Genomic DNA, 22,513 nt, shown 5'->3' with positions numbered 1-22,513 from the left:
GTGTGGGTTTCCCTAACTGTGGTGGGGTGATGGACAGAACGCATATCCCTATCTTGGCACCGGACCACCTTGCCAACCAGTATATAAACCGCAAGGGGTACCTCTCAATGGTGTTGCAAGCACTGGTGGATCACAAGGGACGTTTCACTGATATCAATGTGGGATGGCCGGAAAAGGTGCATGACACTCACATCTTTAGGAACTCCAGGCTATTTGAGCAGCTGCAAGGGACTTACCTCCCAGACCAGAAAATTACTGTTGGGGATGTTGAAATGCCAATAGTTAACCTTGGAGACCCAGCCTCCCCCTTGCTCCTATGGCTCATGAAGCCATACACAGGCAGCCTGGACAGTAGTAAGGAGCAGTTCAACTATAGGCTGAGCAAGTGCAGAATGGTAGTAGAATGTGCCTTTGGTCATTTAAAAGCTTGCTGGTGCTGTTTGCTGACTAGGTTAGACTCATTGCAACCAATATTCCCATTGTTGTTATTGCTTGCTGTGTGCTCCATAATGTCTGTGAGAGTAAGGGGGGGGATGTTTAGGGTGGGGTAGGAGGTTGAGACAAAGGGAGAAGAGAAGGGATAAATAACAGCACACTGTAGAAATGCCTCTCCCAAAAGCATTGAGGGAAGGATGAAGAGAATCCTCCAAAGTACATACTGAAGGAGTGATTAGAGAACTAGGACAGGACAAACTTTATCTTTGCCAGTCCCCACTGAATTCCATCAAGATATTTACATTGAGTTGTAATACTCATCTCTCTCATTCTAAAAATGTAGATCCATGGTTCTTAAACTGTGGGTCATGACCCCATTTTAATGGGGTCACCAGGGCCCATTGCTGGGACCCAAGGCTGAAGCTGAAACCCAAGCTCCACCCTGACCTGGGGCAATAGGGCTTAGGCTGCAGCCCCTCTCTTCCCCAGGGTGGCAGGGCTTGGCCTGTGCCTCCTTTTCCCTCCACCTAGGCCAGTAGGACTCTGGCTGTACCCTCTCTTCCCTTCCACCCAGGGCTCAGGCTTCACAAAGGGGGGTTGTGGTGCAGTAAAGTTTGAGGACCCCTGATGCAGATGCTTTTGCTGCTTGTTTCATGTTATTGATGTTATGTTTACTCATTGGAACCAAGATAATGCAGCATCTTTACAAGTACTCAGCATAGGGAAATAGAACATGATTGATTGCTATTTAAGAGCCTAGATTCCCACCCATGCACTGAAAATGGTATTGATCAGCTCTGGTTGCTAAGTGAAGCATAAATAATAGTAGTACTCATGATACTTGTGTTTAAATGAGCAGTCTTTTTTTTTTTTTTTTTTTTTTTTTTAGAATGAACTGACATGCACATGACTCCCTCTCTCTACAGCTTCTCTAACATCAATGCTTAAGCTCACACTACTTGTTTAGGCTTGTTTGAGTACATCACGTTTAAACATGTAAACATATACTTCCCTAGCAACAATTGTACAGCATTTTGGTTATATGGATTTGGGTAATGACTTGTTAAAGATAAGCACTAAGTGTTGTAGGATAAATTATCCTAACAAGCATGATAATGTCACTTTATGACAATTTGGGTCCACTATGATTAAACAGCATAGATTGTATGTACCTACTCGCCATCCATGCCAAGTTATTCATCTTTATCTTGCCCAGCTGTCATAAACACCCTCACTATGTCTAGACCACAAGTGTATGTCTACACTTAAAAATGCTGCAGCTGCACCTTGATATAACCTTTGAGTGTAGACATTAACTATGCCAACACAAGAGCTTCTCCCATCAGCATAGGTAATCCACTTCCCTACTAGGCAGCACCTATGCCAACAGAAGAATTCTTCTGTTGACCTAATGTCTGCATTAGGAATTTACAGCAGTATAGCTGTATCTCAGTCCTGTGGATTTTTCACACAGAGAAAACTACGCTGATGCAAGTTCCTAGCGTAGACCAGGGTTTAGTGTATTGCCACCCCATACAGAGGGATTAAAAGCTTCTGTCAACCTAAGGAAACATTTTAAAGAATATTCTGGTAAATGTTGTATAGTTATTTTACTTTACTCATGTACACTGTATATTACTGCAGGTATTTGAGCACCTAGGAGCTTATCATGACTGATCAAAATTGAGCTGTTCTAGCTACTCACTGTAACTCCTTTCCCATCCCTCTGTGAGCATAAGGATTTTTTTTTAATTCATCTTCCTCTTCCCCCTCCTGCATTACCCTACTACCACCACATAGTAGGGCTGCAATTTCTGGAATAGATAAGAAAAAGGAGGTCTTGCATTTCTGAAATTAATGGCAAGATGTGTGGTAATATCTTCTCAGAACTTCCACAGCTGTAGAACAGCTACAGAGAAAGCTGCAACCTAGTTTCATACATCTGTGGACAGTTATATGCTTCTTGTTAAGGTGGAGGAGATGGCATTATTGACATGGCTTGGATCATCTTGTGGAGGGTCTTAGAAATCAGGATATGGACAGTTGGTTTGTACTAGTATTGAATGTGGCAGCCACTAGCTGTAGGATTGTTTTGACAGCTCACAAATACCAAAATTCTGACTTCCCCCACTTTTACCTTAGGTCTTGTCTGCAGCTGGACTTGTTCCTCATTTATTCCCAGAGTAAGAGTGTCCACCTACAGGGTTAATCAGGAAAATCTCCATGTGTAGACAAGCCCTCAGAATGGAAAGACAAAAGGTATGAGAAAACTACCCTTAAAAGGAATGAAATAGTAACACAGAGTCTGTCACCACTAACTCTAGGAACTATATGGCCAAGGTTGAAGCTCTTGCAAACTTTCCTGAGACTCAGGAGGAGAACATAAACTCTGATAATAAATGAACCAACTCTTCCCCCTAATGCCATGGTAATCACACCCAACCTAACAGCGAGAATACAATTTTTTATATTCTCATTAACTTCCCAACATTCTCTTTTGTTAGTGTTTGAGAGTGTGCAAAGACTGTTTCCCTTTGATTATAATTGCCTTATTTTCATCGCTATTTTCTACACTGTAAAATTATCTAGTTTCTTTAACTGGAACATGTAACCAGAAGGGGAAGTTGTTATGTACATAGTTTTATGACAGACAAAGCAGATGCCTCTTAAGTAAAGATTCTAGGGGGAAAGGGTCACTAGTGACACACAAGTGTCAAAAGCTGCACTAAGAGGTAATGTGACAAAATTTCCTATGCTCTTAAAGATAAAGTTGCTCAGCCTTTCCACTCGTAATCCTCTCCCACTAGAGGAAGAGATTGCCATGAGGAGCACTAGGTCTGTACAGAGGCAAAGTACTAGGAAAGTCCCCTAGTTTTAAAGCACTACTCCATCAGCACAGCTTTGCCTCTCACCATACTTAAATCTATGGTTATTTCCAGTGAAGGAATTACTGTAGAAAACATGCAGAATAACTGTACATTTAAGGGAAACCAGAGTAAAAAGCCAACACAGGACCCTTGCTAAAAGCAAAGGGAAGTGTAAGTGAACCACTGGAGTTCTCATGAGACTGATCAGGCTGCAGTCCCTCTCTTATTCCAACACAGACCCTTGTGTTGAGGCCAAGCTCATCTCAGCAGCTTAGGTTGTTGTAAGAAGCAACACTAAAGTTTAGCTAGTAGATCATGCTTCTGTAAGTTATGCTCCAAACATGAATGGAAGTGATGGCCAACTATGCAAAAAAAATTGGTTGAAAGTCAAATGAAGTGGAAGGTTTTAACATATATAGATTGTCAAAGTAACTATCCAGAAGGTTGCTATTTTTTACTCTTGAACTGCTAAACAATCCAGTACTAGTTTTACACTATTGCCCTCCTAGTTATCCAATAGCTTGATGTCAGGGAGGAAAAAAAAAAAAAAAAGATAAGAAACAACCTTATGAATCTGAAGAGCTTCCTTGAATATGGAGGCTTCTTATAATCAAGATTGCTAGGGACAACTCTTCTTTGGATCAAGAGGGAAACCTGAAGTGGTTGAGGAGATCCTGTTGATTAATTCTAGGCTTATTCACCCCATAACGGTTACAAGATAAAGTACTGGCAACTTGTGTCAACATAGTACACACAACTGAAGCTTCAGAGTGCTGCATCAATGAGTTTTGAAACTGAAAACTTTAGGAGAGCTGCAAAGATGAATTTAGGGAAGCCTAGTGAGAAACTTATCTGATACAGTTGAGCCCGAATGCCTTTCATTTAACTTAGGGTTTTACTCAGAGTGTAGCCTGGTCTTAGTCACGTGACTATGGGCTAGACTACAGAAATACCAAGACAGCCTAACAGGAGAGTTTAGAGTGACTTCTACCCTTCTTTAATTTACCTTACACCCTCACTGCCCATCCCAGTATACACATTACAAATGAGACTTTCACATAGATTGGTCTAAGTAGGTCTAAACGAATGAGTTTATATCACCTTGCATCATCTTGAATTGGTGCTTAGCACTAATGCTACACAACTTCAGAACGATGGGAAATAGTTCGGATAGAACAGATGTATTTTACTGTATAGTCCTATGTATATTTTACTGAGCACAGGAGATCAAAAATAGAGATTAGCAATCTGGAAAGGATACCAAGTTGTCCCTTCTTTAAACTAACATGAATAGGAAGCAGTCTTATCTTTCAGTTAAGGAAGCAACTGGTAACATGGCTTTGAGCTTGTAAAAAACATACAAATTTTACAGCAATGTGATCATTAAGTCTTTCTATACATAGAAAGTTAAATATGCAGTATAAAACTTTATTAAAAAGATATTAAGTTCCATGTCAACATTTAAAACAGACAAGTGGTAATTGCACAGAATATTTATATAATACACAACAGAGAGAACACAAGATATACACGTAGACTCCATTAACTTGGTTTAACTGTTGCTTTTCCACATAAAACAGTCAACTGGCTCTGGGGGGAAAGAAAGCCATTTTAGACCAATTTTATTGGCAGACATTAAAACTAGAGTTGTTTAAACTCTGCAAGGCAGCTAAATTGAGAAGCAAATCTTCAGCAGTAGAGTAGTAGGATAACATACAGATTAGCAGAGAGGGCAGAATAATCTAGCTGCTGCCCGGTATTTAGCTTTTTAGAAATGCCTCCCCACCCTGTGCTTGCAATAGAGGCAGAGGCATGCCATATTGTAGCTGTCAAATCTTCAGTCTGCTATAATTCATATAACTTAAGGTAAGGTCCCACCACCTACAAGGGTGGGTCACTTTTCCATATAATACTCATTACCTACTTATAACTATGGATATTTCAACTGTATTTCTAATATTACATATTAGCCAGATCTTAGACTCCCTGTTACAATAACCGCTTGGAAGAGGGCCACTAGCTGGCATAAAATTAGTAGTGATGTTTAGCAGCAGAGTACAATTTATCTCCTGGAGAGGGGTATATAAGCACACCTTTATAATATAGGGGAAGGAGTTATTGTCCAAGCTTAGTACAGATTTGATAGGACCCCTATAGTTCTTATTCACAGAGTGAGGTACAATTTCCTCCATCAGTATACATGATGTGAAACTTGCTGTCTGTTTTGATTTGCAGATTGAGTCACGGATATTAGTGAGAAAAGCAGAGTTTCCTCACACGGCCGGCAGACAGACATGAGGAGGAGAAGAATGCTTCTAAAGAAAGGGCAGAAGTCTATGTCACTGACAGGATTCAATAAAATAGACCTAAACAAAGGCTGTCTCTTCCTAGTAAAGGAGGAATGTTGCTTCAAGTAAGTTAAAGTTGAAGCAACATTTCTCCCTTACTAGAAATAGTTTGCTCCTTGCATAGATGATTTGAAGACTAAGTGCCAGGACTTCTGTGCCATCTTAGACTATTTACAAATTACTGGTTCTGTAAACTTACCACTAGATTATGAATATGCTGAACTGTGTCATCATTAAGCAACTCAACATTGATGTTATGGAGGTCTTCACCAGCAGAACAGAGAGTCTGAGCATAATCACAAAGTGATTAATTGAGATAAAACTATTCAGCATGTTTCACGTGAATCACCATATCCGTTTTTCTTACAACCATGCACTGAAGTTGAGTTGAGGCATATGTTTAACAGCTTTATTGGCTAAAAAAAAAACATTCTGCCCAAAAAGTGTTAGTCTGCACATGTCTCCTTCCAACTTATCACTGGCTTTAGTTATGACTGACATCCTGAACACAAGATAATGGCCCATTAAACTAGAGTTACTCCTGGTCAAGGAGCCAAATCTAAGTGGAAATAATTCAAGAAACAAGAGTTCTCAGCACACCCAGGGCACAGTGAGGTGTCAGTCTTGTTAGCTAACCAACATCCATCAACTTTCACAGCCAGAATCCCATCTTTCAAAGTCAGCAGTAGTGCAGACTGAAACAAGTAATTCACAGAAGTTTCTTTAGCCCAAATTCAGTTATTTTAGACTGTACAGTCTAGTGAAGGCGTAGGGGAAACACAGTAACTCCTCACTTAAAATCGTCCCAGTTAACGTTGTTTCATTGCTGATCAATTAGGGAACATGCTTGTTTAAAGTTGTGCAATGCTCCCTTCTAATGTTGTTTGGCAACTGCCTGCTTTGTCCACTGCTTGCAGGAAGAGCAGCCCGTTGCAGCTAGCTGGTGGGGGCTTGGAACCAGGGTGGACTGGCAGCCCCCCCTATGAGCTCCCCCCTCCCTTAAGTTCCCTGTGCAGCAGCTGCCCAGCAGGCTAGCAATTGCAGCTGTCCCTCCCCCCACTGCCATGTGCTGCTCCTGCCCTCTGCCTTGGAACTGCTCCCTGAGACTCCAGCTTGCTGTGCAGGGGGAGGGAAGGAAGAGGGGGGCTAATGTCATGGTGTCCCCCTGCTCCTGCACCCCACTTACCCCATCTTCCATAGAGCAGAGGGGGACACCACAGGACTCAGGACAGAGGAAGCTTGCTGGCAGCTGCGGTCTCAGCAAGCTGATCTAATTAACAAGGCAGTGTACTTAAAGGGGAAATGCGCATCTCTCTCACACACTCTGTGTCTCTGTGTGGGCAATCCTCTCTCCCCTCCCTCCATTCCTGCTGCCTTGTAGACCGTGAGAGTTAACCCCTGAAGGCTCAGCAAATTGCTAGTTCATCATTTATCAGGAAGGCATTTCCTGGAAAATATCCCGCCCTCTGACTCCTCCACCTCAACCAACCTTCACAATCATCATTACTGTGTACCAATATTAAATGGTTTAAAACTTATATTGTGTGTGTGTATATAAGATAGTCTTGTCTGGTGAAAAAAATTCCCTGGAACCTAACCCCCTCATTTACATTAATTCTTATGTAATTGGAGTCACTTAACATCGTTTTGCTTAAAGTCACATTTTTCAGGAACATAATTACAACGTTAAGTGAGGAGTTACTGTATGTCAAATGCTTATTTCACCTCACTAGTCCTGGTCAGCATAGTCATTGGTATGATACCTAGAAACCTTCATCATATGTCCAAGTGTTCGGACAAGATTCTAAGTCATTTACTAGACTGACACTAATGCAACATTTAGCTGTTACCACTCAAAGATCTTAGCGTCATTATGGATAGTTCTCTGAAAACATACACTCAATGTGCAGCAGCAGTCAAAAAAAGCTAACATTGTTGGGAATCATTAAGAAAGGTGTAGCTAATAAGACAGAACATATCATATTGCCTCTCTATAAATCGATGGAATGTCCACATCTTGAATACTGCATGCAGATGTGGTCATCCCATCTCAAAAAAAGATATTGGAATTGGAAGAGGTACAGAAAAGGGCAACAAAAATGATTAGGGGTATGGAACTGCTGCCATATGAGGAGCGATTAATAAGACTGGGACTTTTAAGCTTGGATAAAAAAAGATGTCTGGGGGGGGTATGATAAAGGTCTATAAAATCATGACTGGTGTGGAGAAAGTAAATAAGGAAGTGCTATTTACTCCTTCCTCTAACACAAGAACTAGGGGTCACCAAATTAAATTAATAGCAGCAGGTTTAAAACAAACAAAAGGAAGTATTTCTTCACACAATGCACAGTCAACCTATGGAACTCTTTGCCAGAGGATGTTGTGAAGGCCAAGACTATAACAGGGTTCAAAAAAAGAACTGGATAAATTCATGGAGGATAGGTCCAACAATGGCTATTAGCCAAGATGATGTCCCTAAGCTCTGTTTGCCAGAAGCTGGGAACAGGCAACAGGGGATGGATCACTTGATGATTACCTGTTCTATTCATTCCCTCTGGGGCACCTGGCATTGGCCACTGTCAGAAGACCGGATACTGGACTAGATGGACCTTTGGTCAGACCCAGTATGGCCATTCTTACGTTGTTATAATATGGAAAGTTAATAGAAATGTTCACTTCAGAAAGTGACCATTTTGAAGAGACATTTTGTTTACAAGCTGCTCACTTAACTGTAGCAACTACTACTGCTGGCAAAGACAGGAAAAAAATATTTTCCAGATACCCCTTTGTTTATATATTTGCCAGAGACAGATTCATCTAAAGCAAGTGAAACTGAAAAGTTAAGGTTTACTACCTTTCCATCAGCCAGAGGTATATTAACAAATGGAACAGCTTTTTCCCGAGGCACTGAGTTACTTCTTAGTGACATGGCTTGGACTTTTTCTCTCATAGGTACAGTTCTTGAGACAGCCATTTGTGGTAATCTAGAAGTGGAATACAAGAACAGAATTTCACTTCCAATAAATTGCATATTCATGTCCTACCGAGAGCCATTAGAGCCAATGTGATTCAGTAACAGCCAGCTTCGTAATTGGTGCACTTAATGGATGCTCATTTTCTACTTTGTTCTACAAACCATTTAGAACCAACACTAAAGAAAACCCAAACATCTTAACATCTTGAAGGTGGTAGTGTTTATTGGCACCACCAGGTAATATTTTGCCATTCTGGCAGAGTGCAATACAACTGAGAAATTCTAAGCCAATGATCAATCTTCAGTTGGGATTGGACATTTACATGGAGAAGAACAGTCTCCAGTTATCACAGTGAACACTAACACAAACTGATGCTTTAGGGTGAGTAAGCCAATTTAATTATGAGGGTGTAGGAAAAGACTCGTTAGCAACAGATTATCCAGGACTGTACTACTGCAGGGTTTCTTGCACCTTCCTCTGAAGCATCTGATGTTGGCTACTTTCAGAGGCAGGAGACTGGAGTAGGTGGATGACAGGTCTGACATGGAATTCCTATATTTCCCTTGTATTTAAAATTATTTTGTACTGTAGTCAAAGGCAGGCTCCAATATTTGAGAGCAAGTATAATGTTTTAGGCATCTTTAACCTGAAAGAGAGACGCTTGACACAATGGCATAATAGCAGGCCAGGGTAATGCTGTGAACCACTTTGTGGCTTCAGGGCTGATTTTAGCTATCTTACTGTAAAGGATTTCACTTCATTCAGCAGGTTGTGTTTGCCAGAAGCAAGTTCAGAATTACCAGTTTTAAGAATCTTTCCAGCTACAATGTATAGTTTAACCTATTAGAAGTATTTGTATGAATTTATACTAAATGTTGCAAGTACTTTCAACCAAGAGTGAATTATTTCAGCTAAATTAGAGTGCTGAAAACTTGTTTCTAAACCGCTGTGTTTCTGTAAACTATAGTCAACACGTAGAGAAAGCTAGTAGTTGGCGCCCCATTAAGCCAACTTCAGAAGTTAAGGTTAACTATGAAAACATAGCCAGTACCTCCAGAATTTCAGCACAAGTATAAACTGTATCCACTTCAGTCTCTTCCCCAACCCTCCTCCATGAACAGGAACCCTTTTACAGATAGAAGCCACCTTCCTTTCCTAAAATCCTACAGTGGTAGACACTGTATTTACAAAGATCTTCACACTGTCTTGTTCAAAGGAGCATTCCTTATTTGGTATCCAGATATGTATGGTAGTAAGAGTTTAAAAAGAAAAGAGATCAGTTGTGCTATGACCTGAAAGGCCTACCTTCTAGAAACACGTGGAGCAGATTTATAGTTTGCAGCTGTGCGATCAGATGTAGGAGCCTTAAAATGCCTCACATTTGGAGTAGAGCATGCAGATCTGCCAGAAAAACAGCATTTGCTTTTACACGGTACAGTACTTTTAGTCTAGAGAATTCCAGTTACGAAGCAGATATTTTAAAATTCCCTAAGCAGAAGACTGGTAAGTTAGACAATGTTACAGTACTTTGTAGTTATCTAGTTAGTGTTGCTTTAAAATAATAAAAAAAAAAAAAAAAAACACAACACGGCAGGGTGGGGATGCACAGCAATGGTAAAGTCCTTTACACAGTAAGATATCATCCACCAGAATCTAGCCTATGCAAGTAGAGGGGGCTAGAAGCAATATAGGATTATTTGTATTAGAAACTGGCTGAGAGAGCACAGTGATCTGGACACAGTTAAGCGAAGGTTCCTATTCAGTCTCCTGGCAATTTTAATCAAAAGTGGAGGGAGTTTTTCCTACGATCAGTTCTCACAAGAATTATTGAGAGGCCACATCCGAACCAGAGCCAGAGAACAGCCACTTCCAGTTTTGGATCCTAATGGGCGCATAAAGATTGTTTTAGAGCTAGGGATTGAAGCCCTCCCCACACACACAATTGAGAGAGAGTTAGCTTCAGGACCTGGTGTGAGCAAAATGCTACTGAACATTAGGGAAAAGCCATGCACCAGAGACTGATACAACAGGTTTTGCCTATCCAAGGAGCTGACTAGTTTTACAGGTCAATTTTGTGGATTTGAAGATTATCTGTAATCCTAAATTAGGAGTCTGAATAACTAAACCTAGTTAAGGCTTTCTAGTTTTCTTCTCATGTACAGTATGAGTTGATTCAACATCTAGAATACACTTTAGAAGAGGATAGAAGGTGTATGTTGAACTAGTAGACATGTTCAGATTCTTAAAAAGTGAACAGTTGCAATACATAATTGCACAGATTTTTATACCTATTTGACTGGAGACATCAGTTCCTCTGACTCACAAATCAAAGAGTAGACTCCAGCTCATCTTTGCTATAAGTAGCTCAAATAGATATTCCACTACGGATATTGATGCAAATCCCTTTCAGATGTTAAAATTAGCAGAAGTATTACTGTATAGTTTGTTATTCTTGTTAACTGAAGCATGTCAGGTTACCTAAAGGCTACTTTCCTCCATTAAACATTGTCTGCAATTAAAGATTAACTAGATATTTTTATATTACACACACAATTGGATGCACAAGTGTATACATTCAAATGGATTGCACTATATCCCGTTAGCAGCCACCCCATGGGGGTCAGGGGAGAGAAGGGAAGAAGAGGCGGAAGTTATCTGATTAAAATTTACTTCAGTAGAGTAAATCACATAAAATCTGATCCAGCTTGTGTAATGTTCATTAAATGCTTTCTTCTTAGCAGAGTTAAAAATCACGGTGAATTCTTTGAAAAGCTACTCAGTCCAAAAAAATTACAAAAACTACTATAGATCATAGTCATACCTAGAAAGAGAGTGGTTTTCTTTGAGATGTGTGCCAGAAGCTAAAGAAACCAGTGATTTTGTTTTGGACACCTTAAAACAAATAAATAAAAAAATTAAGCATTGTTAGAATAAATGACATTAAATGAATAGGACTGAGACTTTCAGATGATGAAGACTTAAATCTCCTAAAACCCATGTTGAATAGGGAATTATACTCACTTTACAGATGAGTAAACTGAGGAACATGAAATCCCTATGTTATGGCTTCATTGTACAGAATGGTTTACTGTCTTGCTTGTCCTGACAGGTCAGTACACCACATAACACTGTTTTTGAAAGAGCCATTTTGGCACATCTACACACATGCTTGTACCACTAGATCAAGTCTTTTGCTGGATGTGGGGGAGAAGACCCATGTCATAATGCCCAGTTGAAACTTGCAAGTCATTGAGCAAAATCAAGTCACTGAGTTGTGAGACAGAGTTAAGATTGGATAAGTTGATGCAGATGCAATGCTTTTTAATCACTGTTGGTCTCTAAAAACAACCCATTCAAATATGGGGAGCTATCTACTGAACACAAGGTGGGCATCAAACAAACAGAAAAATCAAGTTAGGGACTTTAAAGTCCCACCATATCCTCTAATGATTCAGCAGGATGGACCCTTACCAAAGAGCAACAGAGGGTCCTGTGGCACCTTTGAGACTAACAGAAGTATTGGGAACTAACCTCGTTATCTCCATACTGATTTATACCTGCCTCTGGAGATTTCCATTACTTACATCTGAAGAAGTGAGGTTCTTACCCACGAAAGCTTATGCTCCCAATACTTCTGTTAGTCTCAAAGGTGCCACAGGACCCTCTGTTGCTTTTTACAGATTCAGACTAACACAGCTACCCCTCTGATACCTTACCAAAGAGTTACTCAATTTCAGGAGGAAACTTAAAAAATAGTGCTGAATTTACAGCAAATGATTGTTGTACATACTTTTATTAATTCATTATCTGTTGACTACAAAACTAGTTCACAATAGGATTTTATATTAAATTTAATTAATTAAAATAAGCATATTGGACCGCAGCTAATTCTGAATTGAGAACAATAGTTCATACTTTTTTTCTTTTTTTCAAATAGTTTATTTTAAGATGACAAGCAGGCAACTGACCAGGGACCAACTGAGGTAGCCTCAGGTTTCAGGACAGATCTAGCCCTGGTTATTTTCCTTGAACACATACCTTTTGAGATGCTTTCTTGGCAGGCACAGTCTCCTCATCTTTATATTCAACAATTGTAGTTACCTTAACTACAAAAAAAAAAAAAAAGACAATTCAAAGTGGATTAGAAATACATAGAATATTAATAGCTGCAGTGATGGGCACAATGACAAGTCCATTTAGCTCTACATTGACTGTTAGTAGACAAATAGCAATTGATTCCACCATTTGATGGCCATTTGGCACTCAGTTCAATGCTTAGGTGGATTGCAAGTGTGCTCAACATCATAACTACTATATGTGGATTGCCACCCTCACTGACATATCTGGGATGCCAAGGATACCCCTCTCACCCTTAGAAGTGACCCCCTCCAGAGTAGGTTCAGACCACTGTGACAGAGGTGCACTGTTTCTTCAGCACCTGTTCTGAGATTAAAGAGATGAGGTGGACCAACTTTGGTTGGTGGAGAGACAAGGTTTCAAAGAGCTCAGGTCTGAGAAAAGTACTAAGAGTGTCACAGCTAAATACAAGGTCAGACAGTTTAGCGTAAGTAGTTAGTACATATTCTAAGGGACCATTCAAGGTGAAGTGGCCCATTAACACCCTTATAATCAGAGGACAAAAGGGGGTTAAGTAGGGTATAGATTGTTGTAATAAGCCATAAATCCAACGTCTTTGCTAGACACTAAAAATCATGGTCTTAAGATTATGAATGTAAACTCCCAAACTCACCTTTTAAGCGTGCAGGTTTCCTTTGAGGATGAGGACTGATAGGTCAGATACAGAGTGATCACTTATTCTTTTACAGACAGTGGTCCATCCATAGGCGCCGGCTTCTGCTGGCGCCCCAACCCAGCCTTGCCCCAACTCCACCCCTATTCCCACACCCTCCCACCCCCATTCCAACCCCTTCCCCAAAGTCCCCGCCCCAACTCCACCCGCTCCCTAAATCCCCGGCCCCACCTCTTCCCCTGAGCACGTTGTGTTCCCGCTCCTTCCTCCTCCCTCCCAGAGCTTGTTATGCCATGAAACAGCTGTTTCACAGCAGCAAGCGATGGGAGAAGCGGGGATGCGGTGCGCTCAGGGGAGGAGGTGGAGGCAAGGTGAGTGGGGGCAGGGAGCTTGGCTGCCGGTGGGTGCAAAGCACCCACCAATTTTTCCCCATGGGTACTCCAGCCCTGGAGTACCCACGGAGTCGGTGCCTATGGGTCCATTAGATAGGTGACTGGAATGGGATTCCCCAGGAGACTTGCATTCTACTCCCAGCTCTGCCACTGACTTTTGTGACCTTGGGAAACTCACTTCACCTCTGTGTTCCCTTCCACCCTTTATTCAGATTGTAATCTCTTAGTAGATATATTTACCGCGCCCAACACAATGCTGCACCACTCTGCCTCCCCCTTCCTGCACTCCCGAATATCTGTTGGGACTTCTAATAAGGCTGGAACTTTTTGGCTTGGAAAAGAGACGACTCAGGGAAGGATATGATAGAGGTCTATAAAATCATGACTGGTGTGTAAAAAGTGAAGAAGAAAGGGTTATTTGCTCCTTCTCAAACACAAGAACTAGGGTTAACCAAATGAAATTAATAGGCAGCAGGTTTAAAAAACAAACAAAAGGAAGTATTTCTTCACACAACGCACAACCTGTGGAACTCTTTGCCAGAGGATGTTGTTACAGTCAAGGCTAACAGGGTTCAAAACAGAACTAGATAAATTCATGGAGGATAGGTCCATCAATGACTATTAGCCAGGATGGGTAGGAATGGTGTCCCTAGCCTCCGTATGCCAGAAGCTGGGAATGGGCAACAGGGGATGGATCACTTCATGATTACCTGTTCTGTTCATTCCCTCTGAAGCACCTGGCTTTGGCCACTGTCGAAAGAAAGGATACTCTGCTAGATGGACCTTTGGTCTGACCTAGTATGGCTGTTCTTATGTAGGCTTCACTGTAATAAATTATATACTCAGAGTACCAAAAGGGAGTTTTAACAACAATACTTCTTTTGCAGTCACTAAATTCATACCATTAATAATAATAAAAAAAATAGATCTGATACTGGAAGTCCATGTCATGAAATCATTCACCTCTTTTGCTGCAATTCCTCACCAGCCTGGTATTTGGAATGTCCTCTACAGAGCAGTCATTCTAGAAGATATTTAAAAAACAAAGTGAGATCTGTACAATCAGTAAATTTCCCCAAGATACATATTTATGTTAGCCTAGGGGAGAGGGTGACTAAGTTCGTAAAGTAAAGTGATACAAGGTGTTTTCAGAGACAGTTTCCAGCATGAGGTAAAGATGATGTTTAGCAAATCCATTTTCAGTCACATGCACAAGACAGAATGGGAGTGAATAACTAAACTTGAAGTTGTGGCAACAATATCTGTAAGTTACCCTAAAAGTGTCAGAGACAATGTGCAGTAGTTTCACATTATTATAGGCTATTGTCTCCTGCCATGTATTTTTGTGTGGCATTTTTTTTTCTTAAATTAAGCTAATAGCAAAAAATATTCCTATTAAAGTTCCTTTGTGTTGTCAGATTTTCCATTTTTAAAGGAAATGGAGGGATGGGGAGGGATAGCTCAGTGGTTTGAGCATTGGCCTGCTAAACCTCGGGTTGTGAGTTCAATCCTTGAGGGGGCCATTTAGGGATATGGGGCAAAAATTTGTTGGATGATTTAATTGGGGATTGGTCCTGCTTTGAGCAGGGGGTTGGACTAGATGATCTCCTGAGGTCCCTTCCAACCCTGATATTCTTAAAAAAAAAAAAAAAAAAAGTTCTGCTACAATTTACAAACACTTACCGCTACAACAGCGGCAGCTACAACAGCAGCTTCCTCTCCTCCTTGCAGGTCTGTTACACAAGAAAAAGAACAAACAAACAAAAAAACATATCCTGTTTACAGTAACTACTATTTGCTTAACTATGGTCCATGTGCTTCTAGATTAGGGATGGGCAAACTTTTTGGCCCAAGGGCCACATCTGGGTATGGAAATTGTATGGCAAGCCACGAATGCTCACAAAATTGGGGGTTGGGGTGCAGGAGGGGGTGAGGGCTCTGGGAGGGGGCTCTGGGCTGGGGGGAGGGCTCCAGCTGGGGCTGAGGGCTCTGGGATGGGGCTGAAGGGTTGGAGGTGCAGGAGGCTGCTCCAGCCTGGGACACAGGGGTTTGGAGAACAGGAGGGGGATCAGGGCTGGGGAAGGGGGTTGGGGCATGGGACAGGGTCAGAGGTGCAGGCTCCGGGCAGTGCTTACCTCAAGCAGCTCCCAGAAGCAGCGGTATGTGCTCCCTCCGCCTCCTACACAGAGGCGCGGGCCAGGTGACTCTGCACGCTGCCCCGTCCGCAGGTGCCGCCCCTGCAGCTCCCATTCGCCACAGTCCCTGGCCAATGGGAGCTGCGGGGGCAGCACTTGGGGCAGGAGCAGCATGCAGAGACCCCTGGCTGCCCCTATGTGTAGGGGCTGGAGAGGGGACATGCTGCTGCTTCCAGAAGCCACATAGAGTGGGGCCAGCCCCCGTTCCCACTCCCCGGCTGAAGTGCCAGAGTGGGTCAAACCCTGGATCCCGCTGCCCAGCGGGAGCTCGAGGGCCGGATTAAATCATCTGGAGGGCTGGATGAGGCCCCCGGGTTGTAGTTTGCCCATCCCTGTTCTAGATGAAGGAGAGAGCCTGGAAGAGAACAAGTTATGCAGCTGGGGAGAAAGTTGTGGTGTACAACTGATGCAGAAAATTGACCTTGACTGGAGTGGTATGTCATTTGTACCATTTCAAGCCCTGTAAGAGAGTTTTAGGGCTCGTCTCGGTGGAGAGAATGCACAGCAAGCTGGGGTGTGAATCCACAGAGCACTAACATGCCATGCACTAACCGTCCATGTGGACCCTGCTGCTGCACTGGAGTAGGTTAAAGTGCACTTTGGTACTTTTGGTGTACAGCAACAGGGTGCACATGGACAGTTAGTGTGTGGAAAGCTTGTGCACTGTAGATTTACACCCCAATATGCCATATACTAATTCAATATCTGGAGAAGCCCGTCGTTTCAGGATTCCTTGAATTCTGAAGGCCAACAGCTCAGATACCAGCTTTCCCCACTACTCTAGGGTGCTGATACCTCTAAAGGAGCTAAGTATAGTCCCACAAAACATGGTTTGTAACTGAAAGGAAAGGGAAGAGAAGTTTACATTTAAGGCGCTAGTCACAGTTATAACTACTTTAGACTAGGATTTTAGCAGAAGCTAGGCATCCAAATCCACTTTGATTAACCTTGATTCCATAAGCATATCCTGTTTTGGTCTTTATTTGGTCCCATATAAGAGTTTCACTTGGGAAGAGAAACTTCTGAAACCAATATTCCTATAACAGCAAATTACTGCTGTTTGTCACAGATTGAATTGCTGCTATTATTTCATAAGCATAGGCACCAACTTCTCCTGGCACCAGTGGGTGCTTGCGCCCCCCACCGCCCCAACTCCACCCCTGCCCTGCCCTCTCCTGCCTCTGCCCCACCCCCATTCCAACCCCTTCCCCAAATTCCCTGCCCCAACTCCATCCCCTCCCGCCCCACTGGACTTCTTCTCCAAATCCCCACCCCAGCCCCGCCTCTTCCCCTGATTGCATCACATTCCTGCTCCTCCCTTCCACAGCTTGTTATGCCGCTGTTTTGCGACGGCAAGCACTGGGAGGAGAAGCAGGGACGGAGCACTCAGGGGAAGAGGCGAGGCGAGGCAAGGCGGAGGTGAGCTGGGGCGGGGAGCCCACCAATTTTTCCCTGTGGGTGCTCCAGCCCGAATCACCCACTGAGTTGACACTTATGTTCATAAGTACAAGTTGGAATCAAAACGGTCTTAAGCCTAGTTACTTACATGGTGAGAAGATCTGATAGCACAGGGTTCTATTGCTTGGAGTCTTTAAATCTAGACAAAGTGTCTTTCTAATATACAGAAGCTCACACAGAAGTTCTGGGTTTGATGCAGGAGTTATTGGGGGGGGAAGATCTATGGCCTGTTTTATACAGGTCAGACTAGCTGACCATAATAATAATTTCTAGTCTTTATCTATGATTGCATCACAATTAAAATTTAATAAATTGACTCAATCAAGGAAGTAGCTTATCAAAAAGTCATAGGCAAATAACAGTCTATATAGCGGTTCTCAAACTTCAGCAACCTGAGGACCCCCATTTTGATTTAAAAATTTTCAGGGACCCCCCAAGCTCCACCCCTTCCCCCAAGGCCCCACCCCAACTCTTCCTGCCCCCCCCTCCTCGATCCCCCCCCCCCTCGCTCTCCCCTACCCTCACTCACTTTCACCAGCTGGGGCAGGGGGTTAGGATCAAGAGGGGGTGCAGGCTCTGGGAGGGAATTTGGGTGGAAGTGGGGTGAGAGATGCAGGTTCTGGGAGGGAGTTTGGGTGTGGGCTCTGGGCTGGGTCAGGGGGTTGGAGTGCAGGAGGGGGTGAGGGGTGCGGGCTCTGGCAAGGCCTCGGGCTTACCTTACCCCGGTGGCTCCCAAAAGCGCTCGGTACATCTCTCTGGCAGCAGCTCCTTGGCAGGAGGGTCAAGGGGTCTCCACATACTGCCCCTGCAGCGCCCATTGGCCACAGTTCCCAGCCAATGGGGGCTGTGGAGTCAGCGCTCGGCCAGGGGCAGCGTGCAGAGACTCCCTGGCCCTCCCCCAGGGGCCGTACCGGCCGCTTCCAGAAGTGGCGCAGCACCAGGGGAGGTAGGGAGCCTGCCTTACCCCCACTGCACCTCTGGACTTTTAGTGCCTAAAATCTCCAGGTTTGGCTTCAGCAGCCTCAGAGATACAGCAGTTCCCCGGCATTCAGGCGCTGGGAGGAAAGGGGAGGAGTTGATCAGCAGGGCCCAACGAAAGCTCTGGAGTACCCTCGGGGATCCCAAGGGGTCCACAGACCCATTTGAGAAACACTGGCCTACAGGGAGGTTTAGAGCTACACTTAAGACATGAAAGTAGATTGTGTTATCCTGCTGTCTACAAGTATGCATTCCAAGAAAACCACACTTACTAAGCAAGTCTTTTCTTTTCATTTTTCTGACAGCAACTGGCATCTTCAATAACTCCACTCTAAATGCTTTCTCAGCAGTTTGCAAAAGTGAATCAATTTCTTTCTTCATTTCTTGAAGATTCTCTTTGGCTTCAAATAAAAAAAACAAACCTGTTGCTAAGTGTACAATACACTTCCAAGTTCATTAATAGTTTGCCTGTTGGATAGTACCTTTGTTCCAGTCAAAGAATTAAGATCATATATTTACAGGGGTCAGTCAGTTTGACTAGAAATTCAGCTTAATTCAAAGTAGATTTTAAGTTATACAATGCCACATGTTCCTAGAATCTGGGTGTCCTCAAACTGGTAAACAAGTCAACATTTTAAAACTACCATTATCCTTATTTAGGTACTTACATGCCCTCATCACCTTAATAGTCAAGCATCTCACCATTATTAATTAAGCCTCAGGACACCCCTGGAAAATACAGAAATACCATCCCATTTTTACAGATAGATGAGAGATTATCCAGCTTGCCCAAGGTTACAAAGACAAACTGAAGCCAGATCTTCTAAATCCCAGTCCAATACGTTATTTTTATATATATGTACACACACACACACTTTCTCAGAAAGAAAAGTCCTAGATTAGCCATTAAGTGGAGGGAAGAAAAGTTAAGTTTAACAACATTTCAGGTAAATAAAGTGTATTTCTTTATTTAAAGAGGGATGATAAAGCTATCATTGCCTGCATATGAGTTAGCAAACCAATTTGTAGTGTCATACCTAGGAGGAAGTCTAAGGGGTGATTTTTCAAAGGTGCCGAACAAATCTATGGCTGTTCAGAAACTTAAACTAGTAGTTTGGCCTCTTTTGAAGGCTAATGGTGGTTAGTCATTAGGTGCCTTGACAGGCAGTTTACAATATCAAAAGTTAACATTTAGTAAGTTGTGCATTTGCCAAAACTATATTTCTTTATTGTTGTATTGCAAGCTGCTTGAATTTCCAGACTGATCTGATCAAATGTAGACTTCAGTAGCCATTTCCCATTGGTTTCAGAGCAGATGGTCAGTAAATATTAGAAGGCTTCTGTTGATTTTTAATGGAATAGTTCCAAGAAGTCTAGTTCAACTAATTTCATTAGAAATCCTTAGACTATAATAAAAAGAAGAACAGGAGTACTTGTGGCACCTTAGAGACTAACAAATTTATTAGAGCATAAGCTTTCGTGGACTACAGCCCACTTCTTCGGATGCATATAGAATGGAACATATATTGAGGAGCTATATATACACACATACAGAGAGCATAAACAGGTGGGAGTTGTCTTACCAACTCTGAGAGGCCAATTAATTAAGAGAAAAAAAAAACTTTTGAAGCTTGATTATCACTTCAAAAGTTTTTTTTCCTCTTAATTAATTGGCCTCTCAGAGTTGGTAAGACAACTCCCACCTGTTTATGCTCTCTGTATGTGTGTATATATAGCTCCTCATTATATGTTCCATTCTATATGCATCCGAAGAAGTGGGCTGTAGTCCACGAAAGCTTATGCTCTAATAAATTTGTTAGTCTCTAAGGTGCCACAAGTACTCCTGTTCTTCTTTTTGCAGATACAGACTAACACGGCTGTTACTCTGAAATTAGACTATAATAAGTCAGCTTGTTGCCTCTGATAACGACAATAGGAGGCTTACATATCAGGACTGATGTCACATGCAGTTTTTTTTTTTTAAATACATTGATTACGTAGTTAGAAATCAAATTTAAATACATGTATTTTTTAGTTCTGCTGACAATAGTCATCCCAACAGAAGTTGTACAGGGTAGTTCTGTGCCCCAATGCTTAAGTTGAAAATGCAGATAGAAAGTTTCCACATTCCTAAGAACATGAACTGATCCATGAATTCTATGAAGATGCTAACCCCATTACCTACAACCTGTTTGCACAAATCCAGACTTTATCTACTGGTGCCCACATGTTTGTTCATTTTTTTTTAAATGATGAGTTTCCATTTGTCACTGTGTTTTTCTTTCAAGTGTTTCTCCATTTCCCCTTCTAAGGCACTAGCTACATCTAGGAAGGGATTGTAAAGAAAACAAAACCAAACATTTAAGAAGTATTTTCTAACTGGAAGTTGTGCTGTTTTTCTCAGCTATGTGCCTCCCTTTGTAGCGGAGGATAGGAAGCGGGCCACTCTGTGCGAATACCACAGGGAGCATCCCAGCACGAGAGCAAGGATGCACTTGGTAAGTGAGAGATAAATATCCCTCTTCCTCCGTCACACTGCCAATCAACTGGCACCAGGAGACCAGCCTCAGTAACCGTGATTGTGCCTCACGGCGCCCAGCTCACACTGCAGACCGGGCCATGGCCGGCGCCCCCACCCCGAGTTACTCTGCGGAGGGGAGGCCACATGCTCCGGCTTGGCCCTGCAGCGGCCCGGGGGGACGTGTCAGATTTGACCCAACACCCAGGAAGCCGAATAACTGGTGAGCAGCTTTAGTCCCAGACCCTGCGCCAGCCCGTCCGTGGCGGGAGAGCGGCCGCCCCGGAGCCCCTCGGCGGGGAGCCCCCTCCGCACGGAGGCTCACCTGCCGACCGCCCCCAGGACAGCGGGAGAGGCGCGGGCCCGGAACGGAGAAGGCCCAGCAACCACCACCCCCGGGACACGGCAGCTGACCAGCCTCGGCCCCCAACCCAAGTGCCCCGCTGGGCACAGCCCCCACCCCAAGCTGCCCGTTGCTCAGGCCGGAGCCGCAGGGCGGGGCGGGGCCGGGCCGGCGCGGGGCAGCTCCTCACCCTGCTGGTTGAAGCCCCTGAGGAAGAGGCTGATCTGTTGGTCCTTCTGCTCCTGGGTCAGCGCGCCCCGCTCTGTCTCCACCCCGGAGTCGGCGCTGCGCTTCTTGCCCGCGGCAAGGTGCTTCTTCGGCGGCATAGCGGCAAGAGTGAGAGCCGCCCGCCCGGGGAACGCTTATAGCCGCGGCCTTCCCCTCCCCCGCGGCGGCGGGACACACCCACGCAGGGACACGGGGCTCGGCACTGCGCTCATCCCCTGCCTGGGCCGAGGAGGGGTCACACAAGGGGAGCGCCCCCTGCCTGGGCCGAGAGGAGGGGGTCACACAAGGGGAGCGCCCCCTGCCTGGGCCGAGGAGGGGTCACACAAGGGGAGCGCCCCCTGTCTGGGCCGAGAGGAGGGGGTCACACAAGGGGAGCGCCCCCTGTCTGGGCCGAGAGGAGGGGTCACACAAGGGGAGCGCCCCCTGTCTGGGCCAAGAGGAGGGAGTCACACAAGGGGAGCGCCCCCTGTCTGGGCCGAGAGGAGGGGGTCACACAATGGGAGCGCCCCCTGCCTGGACTGAGGAGGAGTCAGGAGCCTGCCTGGACCGAGGAGGGGTCACCCTGTGGAGCACCCCCTGCCTGGGCAGAGAAGGGATCACACTGGGAATCAACCCACCTCCCCAGGAGTAGGAGGGATAAACCCTCCTCACCTTTGTTTTTTAATCTGAAAACATATTGTAAAGAAGAGTGTGTGATTGGACACTTTTTTATTTAATGTTATGAGTTTGGGGCACAGGCAATGGTCCCATTAATACATTTGTTTACCTAGTTCTTTTGCCAGACCTTTTCCTCCTACTCTCTTTGACTTAATATCAGCTTACAAATATAGACTTCAAACTGCAGAAATAAGGGCAGCTTCCTCTTTACTCAGCACAGAAGAATAAAGGAAGATAGGTAATTGTTTGTTTTATTTTAGCAGGCTGGAGTATACCATGTTCTTAACAGCTTGATTCTAAGCTCTTTGGAGCAGGGATTTAGAAAGGAATCCAAATAAAGGGTCCAAGATGGATTTCCTTCTCATGCAC

The 22,513-nt window shown here is 43.7% G+C and overlaps 1 protein-coding gene across 3 annotated transcripts; it reads right to left on the bottom strand.

The window, feature by feature from the left end:
- Positions 1–2,294: 2,294 nt before the first annotated feature.
- Positions 2,295–21,767, bottom strand: LOC117886809 (borealin-2-like). Of its 3 annotated transcripts, none has more exons than XM_034788862.1 (10): positions 21,450–21,764; positions 18,671–18,799; positions 15,451–15,500; positions 14,731–14,791; positions 12,664–12,731; positions 11,447–11,517; positions 9,931–10,026; positions 8,505–8,634; positions 5,850–5,936; positions 2,295–2,673 (listed from the first exon to the last, which is right to left on the bottom strand). In XM_034788862.1, the coding sequence occupies exons 1-10, from the start codon at positions 21,583–21,585 to the stop codon at positions 2,641–2,643; spliced, it is 861 nt and encodes a 286-aa protein (XP_034644753.1). In that variant the 5' UTR covers positions 21,586–21,764; the 3' UTR covers positions 2,295–2,640. The 3 variants fall into 3 exon arrangements, with proteins under 3 accessions (XP_034644753.1, XP_034644754.1, XP_034644752.1); XM_034788861.1 differs by lacking the exon at positions 2,295–2,673 and adding an exon at positions 4,605–4,892 and having other exon boundaries at positions 21,450–21,763; XM_034788863.1 differs by lacking the exons at positions 2,295–2,673; positions 5,850–5,936 and adding an exon at positions 4,603–4,892 and having other exon boundaries at positions 21,450–21,767.
- Positions 21,768–22,513: the final 746 nt, after the last annotated feature.

The sequence above is a fragment of the Trachemys scripta genome, chromosome 13, assembly GCF_013100865.1.
Source record: "Trachemys scripta elegans isolate TJP31775 chromosome 13, CAS_Tse_1.0, whole genome shotgun sequence".
Classification (NCBI taxonomy): Eukaryota; Metazoa; Chordata; order Testudines; family Emydidae; genus Trachemys; species Trachemys scripta.
This window is presented reverse-complemented; position numbering and strand designations above follow the sequence as displayed.